The sequence below is a fragment of the Perca fluviatilis genome, chromosome 17 (assembly GCF_010015445.1).
Source record: "Perca fluviatilis chromosome 17, GENO_Pfluv_1.0, whole genome shotgun sequence".
NCBI lineage: Eukaryota > Metazoa > Chordata > Actinopteri > Perciformes > Percidae > Perca > Perca fluviatilis.
Window position 1 is genome coordinate 32,456,139 of NC_053128.1, and position 10,197 is coordinate 32,466,335.

Genomic DNA, 10,197 nt, shown 5'->3' on the forward strand with positions numbered 1-10,197 from the left:
ACGTTATTGAAGCTTCTTTCGTTAATTTGTCTTTCAATGCTTTTTTTACGTTTATTTTAACATTTTTGTTGCTTTTGTTGATATTCAACGCTTTCTTCAACATTTGTGATTCTTTTCAAGGTTTTTGTCGCCTGTTTGACACCTTTTTTTCATCGTTTCTCCCCCCCCCCACGTTTCTGGCATTTTTTAAAATCTATTAATGTTTCTTTACTCTTGTGGACTGTCGGTGCCTCTAACGTGTCCCCCGTAACGTTGCCCTAACGTTCCTCTGTCCTGCCTACAGTGTTTTGTGTGAAGACTCCCACGGTCAGAGTTTAACAACCAAATAATCTGTGCACTTCACTTTCATTTACGGCATCAATAGAAGACATTTACTTAGTTTAGGCTTGTTAGTTTTGGGAGATGCTGAACGGTTTATCACCTGAACACAGAAACACTGAACGCTGACTTTTTATTTAAAGCCTCTTTGAGAGGGCGTCAAGCTTCCTAACTGGATCTGCAGCCCAAAAAACAAGTTGAAAGTGAAGTAACACCAACCATTGTTTCAGAGCCGGCTCTGACCCATGTGTTGCCCCGGGCAACATCCCAACGGTTTGGTCTGGTGTCAAAATATCAACACACAATGCTGAATAAAACTGGTAACGCTGTATTTGAAGGGGTGTGCATAAGACTGATATTATTATGAAGGAGTCATTTTGAGTGTTCATGACTCAATGTCCGCCTAATGTTCCCCCAACGTTCCCATAACGTCCGCATAGAGTACATAGGACACTGGGAGGACATTAGAGGAACGTTATGGAAACTTTAAAAATAAAGGCGTCCCACAAGGATCAACATTAGGTCCCCTGTTGTTCACTCTTTAGCTTACATACGCTTTATTTTACAACTGACTTTTGCGATGTCAATGTCATCTTGAATGTCAACTTGTCTGCTATTAACAACCTCCAATTTAATAAAACTTAAGCCACCTCCACACGATAAGCGATTTGCTCTCTCCGCACCGCTAGGTAGGGCGCAGAGCAAAGCGCAGGTATTTGTCATCGAGGGTGGCAAGGATGCTATTTCCCGTTGCTAGCTAACCACAGTTGTTATCTCATTTGTTGTGCTTTCGAAAGATCAGTGGCAACAAACTCCCAGTTGAAATAATAAGTCAAAACAAAAACCAGGGCTGTAAATACTGATTTCTTATCAAAAATGAATTTTAATTTGTTTGATTTACACTTGTAACCTCTCATGAATACAACAAATCCTTCTAATGTTTGTGAAGGTTTTCAGACTCACGATGCACACAAAGTTACAGGCTAATAGAAAACTGTTTTTATATTTATATTCACACCGCTACGTACTGTAGACACAACCGATTACAAACCCACTTATAAAAACCGGCCCTCGGCGTAAAGTCTCTTGATTCTCCGTCCCGGGACATTTTCCCCCAACAGAACAATAATCAATAACTGGGGTCGTTTTCATTCGTCGACGCTGTCCTCTTCGCCGTTCCTCCGCATGATCGTCCTCTCGTCTTTGCCGCCCTTCAGAAGTCGTCGTCATCACAGATATCCAGATAAACGTCGAAGGCTTCCCGGTTGCAGTTTCCATCCGGGGTGAACACGTACTTATGGAAGGTCCCGTCCACACATATGGCTGCAGGCGAGCACACAAAACAAAGTTAGAGAACTCATCGGTTTCTCTTTTCAAGCAACGCTCGAGTCTTAGGCCTCCTGCACACTGCCTGCGTGGCGTGAGCGTGGCGTTTCTGTTGCTGTTGCGTTTTCTTTGTCTTTGCACACCAGAAACATGTCTGATGCGGCGCTGCTGCTGCTAGTACATTTCCCATTGATAAAATGAAATAACAGCAGTAGTATACTTCACGTTAAACATAAATATATACTGATCTGATTACAGCAAAGATGACGTCGGCAGAATAGGCTCCAGAATATTTGGTTCTGGATTGGTGCAATATTTGAAAATCTATTATTATTATTATTTTTTAAATGACATTTATGTCAAAACCTCGAGACTTTCAAACATCAAAATGTCATTTATTAAATGTATTTGTGTCAAAATGCCATATAAACATCTTTTCGTATGCTTCGAACACACTTGCTTTTCGTGTGAAAAATAGGCGTCGGCCCTATTTCTAGCGTGCAACGTATGCGGGCCGTTAGCGCGGCGTATGTGCCGCTGAATGTATCTGTAACCGTGTCCACCTGCAGCGCCACACGCAGTAGCATTGTGTGAGTCACAAGCGAGACGGAGAGCTTTTGCGGCACAGAGCTGTGAAAACGTCGTCGTCTACTGTCGGCTGTTATCGGAAGACGCAGGGGAGGGACACGAGAAATAAAAAAACAAACTCTCAAAACTCAACTATACGCTCACTGACAGTCATTAAGTCGTTTCCCGTCTATCTGTAGTTTACTTTGAAAGAAATATAGTCACTTTATGATCAAATAATATTTCAGGGGGGTGGGGGGGGCGTGTGCCACCCTGTGCCTACATCTAATTTCGATAGTCGAAATTGAAAGCTGATTTCGATCAATTTCTGATTCGTACAATTGTAAGTGACCACATATTCACTTATACAACCAAAGAAAGAACACTGTGAACTTTTAGAAGAAAAACAAAGCACACAAAAGCAGATTACGTATTTGGACGTAATATGTGTAATGTGCAGGGTTCATACGCATTTTAACAAATACTTTTTTAGTAAATTTCCATAACTATGTGTTCCTGAAAATGTCAGTCGACATTCTACAATAAAAATTTAAATCTGTGTTAAAGTTTACCCTCAGAGGTTTAACTATAAAATGAATGATAACGTCTGTGGTTCATAGTGGGATTTACAACGCTGAGGTTAAGAAGACGTGAAAATACATTTATTAATCACATATTATTATTATTCTACAATTCCATGACTTTTCCTAAACTTTCTGGGTCTTTTTGTGTTTCCAAAACCTTTCCAGGCCTGGGATTTGCATTATTCAAATTCCATAACTTTTCCAGGTTTTTTTCAAAACGTATGAACCCTGAATGTGTGATACGCATCTGCTCACCGATGACCGAGTTGACGTTCTTGGACGTGTTCTTTCCAAAAGCGCAGATACAGGCGCACTCTGCCGGCACGGTGAAGCTGGCCAGCGACCACTGGCTGTCCACGTACTGACCAATCACAGGGCCCACCTTCCCAACGCGGGCAAGCCTGAGAAAGAAAGAAAGAAAGAAAGAAAGAAAGAGACACACATTCAACATCAATACTTGATAACAAAAAGTCTTAGCTGTGGTTTTAGAGGCAAAATGTTAGAAGCAGTGGGACTTACGCAGAGCGGCGGTTGAGTTTGGTGTCTTTGAGCGCAAAGATGTGAACTGTGCCTTTATCGCTGGAGGCACACAGGAACGACGAGTCGTGGCTGAAGTTAATGCTGAAAAAACAAACAAAAACAAAGGCCTGTCAGAGCCTGAACTAATAGGAGTGTTAGCGTTTGTTTTATTCCTCTCTGTTGGACTATTCCCTGAAATAGTTTATGTATTTGTCGTCTTTGTTTTTCCCCTCTGCAATTATTTAAACTGATTGACTGACCAAATGTCTCTACGCTGTTGTTTTGACTGAAGCATTGCACCACTAACAAAGCCTGTTAACTCAGTGATAAATACAGAATATAAACTTCAGAATAAAAGCCTCCCGTCAGTTTGCTAGTGCGCTCTCCACCAAAGTGTGATGGGGGCATTACTCGCTGCCTTCTGAGGTTCTGACGGGAGTTTTCCCAAGTCTAACCCAAAGGGGTAAGCTTCGCTTCAGAACTCGAACCTCCTATGGCGCCATTTTGACGCTACAAAGAGATCACCTTCCGTTAGCATCCCATTGACTCCCATACATTTTGGCGCCACTTTGACAGCGAATAACTTTACATCTGAAGCGTTTAAAGACTCTATTTGTCCGTTGTTTATTTCTAAAGAAACACGACAATGTATAAAAGGCTCCATTACCTTGTACCTCACGTTATGGCTCCGTAGCAGACGCTTTTATAACAATAGGCTAACGATTGGGTCATAACCACGAGACTTACTGTCACACAGTAGAGGAATTACCGTATAGTACAGGAGAAGCTCACAGGCAGTTTGGACTTCCATTAGCTGTTCAGGTTAGGATCAATAATTAGCCTGTGCCTATGTTATCTCCTTACATATACCTACGCTCTCCGTCTCTGTAAGATTGGGAATGATTGAGATTTCTCTCGGCACAGCTACCAGAAGACTTCACACTTTCAGACAGGTTGCTCACGTCACATTTACGTTGTCTCTCTCAGTTGGAGGCTGCTCAGTAAAGCAAGAGATCTCCGGAAAAGTGCTTCTGATATCCTTCACTGGTCTCCGTCCAGAGACACGGGGTCTATTGGTCGATTATATATAGGTCAATTGTCTAACCCCACAGTCACATTAGCTACAAAAGAGAGCGACATGCACTCGCTTGATGGGCGCTCCTGGGCGTGCCTAGCCTACTCCTGGTTGCTTGGCAACAGTAAACAGAAATTCTCCGGTGCTACCTTCAAGCACGTCTTAAAAGTCACTTCAGAGGTATTGTTAAGTCACAAGAACGATGTTTTTGGATTGAAAAGTATTTATTTCTCGATAAAAGTAACAAAATATATGAGATAAAATGCCAAACATATCAGATGCGATCGAATGTGTCGAGCCAGGCAGGTAATCCCATACGGGAAGACCACAGCGCAGCCGGATACTAAATAAAACACATTTCTAGGGCTGCTCCCTCTTAGTCGATTAGTCGACTAATCGGTGGTTTTGGTCTTAGTCAACTTAGATTTCTTTAGTCCATTAGTCATGTTTGATGCTTTTTTTTCATGCTGAATGACTTATTTCCAAGAAACGTACGAGCTCATCTCTGGTAAACACAAGAATTAAAGTGGTGCTTTTAGCACGACTCTTAGTGGAGAAACTCAGATTTACAGATCTGTCGATTAAATCAACTAATCGATTAGTCGGTACAGTTGAGTGAGTGTTAGTCGACTAAGAATTTCTTCAATCGAGCACAGCCCTACACATTTCAAAATAAAACACCCTAGGTTCATGGCGATTTTGTCTGTCTTGACTTCTCACAGTGAGACACGCGATCAGAGAGAGACCGACAGACAGACAGACAGAGTTTACAATAATCCCCACTCATCGCGTCTCTTTCTATCAGAGAGAGAGAGAGAGAGCCGAGAGGAGAAGGATCGCTTCGTGACTGGACGCGGCACGTAAATCTACACTTGGCGGGCTATACTGTACATTCGCGCCCGGTGTGTTTTCGCGGTTGGTGTGTTACCAGTAGAGCGTGGCCGGGTCGGTCCCTCTACGCAGCTCCACCAGCTTGTCTCTGGTCGTGGTGTCAAACAGGCGGATGAGCGTTCCTTTGCGAGAGGCGGACGCCGCCACGCTGCCAGGCTGGTTCAGCGCCACGCAGGCGATCTCGCTCTGGTGGGCGTTGATGGTGAACGGAGCAGACGATGTCCCGGGCTTGGTGTTGGACAAGTCCTGAAGAAAACAATTCATTTCACATCATTGATTTGACCGACGGCTGGTATATTTTCTTTAGAAGAAGTATGGTTTCTTTTTCTTAAAAAGGTGCTCTAAGAGATGTTGGGTGACGTCACTTCTCGTTGACGTTCGAAGTATTGTCAAACTAGCTCGCCCCCCCCCCAACCCCCACATCCTTCTTGTTGGTTATTGGCTGGAGCCCTGGAAGACTGTTTATGTTTGGTGGTGCAGGTTGGCGCAGTTTGTTTTTGTTGGTGTTTGTGTAGCCTGCGCTGTCTACAGAGACCGCATTTTAAAAATAATTTTTTGGGCTTTTCCGCCTTTAATTTTGACAGGACAGCTAGGTGAGGGGGCAGACATGCAGGAAATCATCACAGGTTGGATTCGAACCCTGGACCTCTGCGTCGAGGCATAAACCTAAGTATATGTGCGCCTGCCCTACCCACTGAACCAACCGAGACCGTGTTTTTTTAAATAATTTTTTTACAGTGTGTTCAGGGGAATGACAGCTAGCAGATAGTGAGGAGATGTTTTTTACAGTGTGTTCAGGGGACAGGCAGCTAGCAGATAATGAGGAGATGTTTTTTACAGTGTGGTCAGGGGACAGACAGCTAGCAGATAGTGAGGAGATGTTTTTTACAGTGTGTTCAGGGGACAGGCAGCTAGCAGATAGTGAGGAGATGTTTTTTCAGTGTGGTCAGGGGACAGGCAGCTAGCAGATAGTGAGGAGATGTTTTTTACAGTGTGGTCAGGGGACAGACAGCTAGCAGATAGTGAGGAGATGTTTTTTACAGTGTGTTCAGGGGACAGGAAGCTAGCGGATAGTGAGGAGATGTTTGCTGTATGTGACAACAAATTTTGTAGCCTAAAAAACGTGTGACATCGCTTAGAGCACCTTTTACATTTTTGTGACTTACAACTAGCTGCAGGCTGCCACATTTGTGACCCGGAAAGACCAGCAGCTGTTTCTCCAGACTGGGACACAGATCACACAGACCTGGAAGGAAAAAGTGAAATCGATTTTTAAAGTAGAAGGTAGGTCAAACAGTAGAAAATCAGCAGAACAAGAGCAGAACTTCTTGCTAGAGGTACAACGATACATCGATCTGGATCGATGTATCGACTCAAAGATCCACGGTCCAATAGTATCGATGCAAAGTGACAATATTTTTTTTAGGACCTTTTATGAATCAAATTTAAGACAGTAAAGTACAACGAAATGCAGAGTCACAATAGTACGGTACTTGGAAAGTATATAAATGTATTCACATTGAATAAAAGCGACAGAGTCATTTTTAGACTTTAAGACCTCACGCAAAACCTTATTTTAGATTCCCACTTTTATATTCATTCTTTTTATTCAAAAGAATAGTTTGTTTTACATTTAAATGTCTGGAAGAACTCAAGTTATAAAACTGTTAAATCATATTTATTTTCTTTTTTTGAGCTGATATAAATGCAGCTTTGTTAAATTAGCTGGTGATAACGGCTTATATCGATCGCAGAAACCGCACCGCGGCAGACTTTAAATATCGTATCGGTGTCCAAAGAATCGATAACAATATTGTATTGTGATAAAACAGTGTTTTCCCTGTACTGGGTTCATCGAAGACTTTGAAAATTTGCCGGAAAAGGGGTCTTTCCTCAAGAAAATTTGACATCATTTAGGACCGTTATTATCACCATATGTGTCTAAAACGTTGGAAAAGCTAGAGCACATAATAAATAAATAACACTCAAAAAGCTTAAAGACAAAACTTGATAAAGAAGTCCAACTACAATCATTAGATCTGAGAGAAGTATTAAAAGGGGGCTTTCACACCTACTTTGTTTGGTCCGGACCTTGGGACTTTTCAGTTTGATCCGAACCAAAATTAAGTCAAGAGAAGTTAAGATAAGCCCTTATTGTCTCCTATCTGAGAAATTCATCTTGGGCATTCGAGAGAAACGAAATGGCAACGCAGCGCGCGTAAACACACGATAAACAAACAGTTAACCTACATAGAAACATAATCATACGTTATCTCATCCAATGCTTCAATGAACATCTAATCCCCCCACACACACACCTTTCCTCACAATCGCAGAACAGAAAAGAACCCACAACAACATCCACTTCATTTTGATAATGATTGCACATTTCCCGTTAACTCACACTGGTGGTCAATAACTTCTGGATTGCACAATGCTCAATTGCATAATACCTTATCAAATATAACATAGCATAACATAAGAGGTGTGAAACCTCCCACGGACCACGGTGCGGACCAAACGGCCGAAATTTGGTCCGACCAGACTGTGGTCCAGTTCGTTTATGGTGTGAAAGCATTTTTTGGATGGTTAGGATTTTCAAACCAATTACAGTAAGCTCTGGCAGGTTATCATCGTGTTATGTGACCGGGGACGCCCACCAACCACGAACGCCCTGCTTGAGCTATGGTACTGGTTGCACGGCATTCGTCGTTCGACTGGTCGTGACTGTTTTCCCAAGATGGCGCCTGCCTGTGTACGTGAACGCTACGGTCTTTCATAATCTCTTTTTAATAAACTGTCTGGACACTTACAAAGTTCTCAATGCTTCGCTTTACATGTAGGAACCCTCATTATGCTACTGTTGAAGTGTGGTACTATTTTGAGCCTTGTTAGTGGTATAGAAATAGAGATTTGTTTTTACTTTACCAGTGCCCTGAAGACTAGCGTTATAAGCTAATCAGCGATTTGCACTAGCTTGTTTCAAGCTAGAGACACATTCGATTAGCATGAAAACATGTCCCAGAGAACGGTCGACTCGGTACGCATATGTTATTGACCCCTAGGTTCATTTTGTGCTGGAATTGTCCTTTTAAAGGAACAGCTCAGTGCTTAGTGTGAACATGAGAGACCAAAGGACGGTGTTAGCACTCAGAGCAGACAGCTGAGCACGACGAACGCCTCTCAAAATCTGACGCAAATCTTTCAAACTTACCTTTGACGAAACGGACAGATTCAGCAGCTGCACGGCCTGTTTCTCGCTTGTGTTGACTTAGGGTCAAATTGACCCTTTTTCAATTTTTGTTTTACATTATAAAATATGGGACGTAGAAATAAGTGCTGAAAATGTAAAGAAGAAAAACATTTTACAATTTAAAACTGTGAAAAAGGCGTCAAAAAAAGACAACACAAGGTTTAAAATGTTTTCAGAAACACTGTTTTCATAAAATACGAGATCGTATTCCAAACCAAAGCCATTATGGTTCGGCTTTGAAATTCGGGAGAAGCCAGACCCACGTGACCAGTTCGTCATTTCTGGTTTTCATTATTTGGGCGACAATACAGATTAGCGCCGCCTGCTGTCATGGAGACGTATTACGTCGGCGTCACTTCGGTGTTTTCCGAGGCACTTTTTGGACCAACGGGAGCCGAATGATCAGTCCGATTGCCTTTTCTGTCGCCGGCCGGCCGTCGGGTTGGTTGTCTGAGCCTTATGAACTTATAATGGCAGGGAAAACCCTGTAAAACCCCTACCTCTTACCTTTGGGGTTATCTCTGGTGTCAAACTCAAAAAGTTTAACAGGGTTATCTGGAAAACTGTACACGTAGATCCTGTTCTTTAACACGATGATGATCCTGAAAAAGAAAAGACGACATTTCTTAGACTCCTATGATACTTATTGCATAGAATGTGGCAGCACGGGGACAAAGTGCTGGTGCTGTAAGAGTGAACTTACTTGTCGTGCCTCATGCGGACAGCTAGAACCGGTTTGGTGAAGGTGAACTCCAGAACCAGCTTGTCTTTGGCTTCTCGAGAGTCGCGGGCGTCATCCCAGACCAGCACTGAAATCAAAACCGTTCCGATTAGGGCGGGGTTAAAAAAGAATCCGTCTGTATCATATGAAACGAGAAGACCTAAGGAATCCGTTGGTACAAACTATGTCTCGCTAGCTTATCAAGCAGTGGGTTCAGAAAATGCTTCAAAGTTAGGCTATGTTCACGCTTGGCGTCTCTTTTTACAAGAAAAAGTTGACTAGAGCTATTTTGTATTAAAAAAAGAAGAAGAAGCTGGCAGCGTTTTGGTTCCACAAAGCAGCCGAGAGCATCTTTTGTTGCTATAACAACAGCTACTGCTACAGTATCCTAGAACGCTATGTGGAGCGGTGCTAACGTTAGAGAAAACAAAGTGGTGGAGCGAGCTCGAGAGAGAGGGGCTAAGGTTAGATAAAACAAAGTGGTGGAGCGAGCTAGAGAGAGGAGAGAGAGAGATGCTAACGTTAGATAAAACAAAGTAGTGGAGAGAGAGAGAGAGGTGCTAACGTTAGATAAAACAAAGTGGTGGAAGGAGCTAGAGAAAGAGGAGAGAGAGAGAGAGGTGCTAACGTTAGATAAAACAAAGTGGTGGAGCGAGCTAGTCGTGTGAGTGTTGTATTAAGATGCAACTGACCGGATATTTCTGAGAATTTGGGGTTGACTCCTCCTCCAACTAAGGCTAGCAGGTTGGATCGATGTAACATGGAGCACGAGGCCACGCTGCCAATCTGCTCATGGTCTGGACAAAAACATACAAACACACAAATAAGGTACATTTAATTCACACCACCTCTCCGGGAATAACAAATCCTGTCTGCATGGGAACGAAAAATTAGCCCCGCATAGCCAGACCTTCTTCCACAGCATTGCGAAGGAAGGTCTGGC

At 42.8% G+C, this 10,197-nt stretch overlaps 1 protein-coding gene across 1 annotated transcript in view; it reads right to left on the reverse strand.

Annotated features, from left to right (window-relative positions):
* Window positions 1–1,181: 1,181 nt before the first annotated feature.
* wdr45 (WD repeat domain 45) overlaps window positions 1,182–10,197 on the reverse strand; it is a 12,836-nt gene continuing 3,820 nt past the window's right edge. The window contains exons 4-11 of the mRNA XM_039780271.1: window positions 9,947–10,051; window positions 9,237–9,342; window positions 9,041–9,135; window positions 6,447–6,526; window positions 5,318–5,526; window positions 3,315–3,416; window positions 3,051–3,196; window positions 1,182–1,641 (exon numbers count right to left, since the gene is read on the reverse strand). Of these exons, the coding sequence (XP_039636205.1) occupies window positions 1,532–1,641; window positions 3,051–3,196; window positions 3,315–3,416; window positions 5,318–5,526; window positions 6,447–6,526; window positions 9,041–9,135; window positions 9,237–9,342; window positions 9,947–10,051 (953 nt within the window). The 3' untranslated portion in view covers window positions 1,182–1,531. The remainder of the gene's footprint in view (window positions 1,642–3,050; window positions 3,197–3,314; window positions 3,417–5,317; window positions 5,527–6,446; window positions 6,527–9,040; window positions 9,136–9,236; window positions 9,343–9,946; window positions 10,052–10,197) is intronic.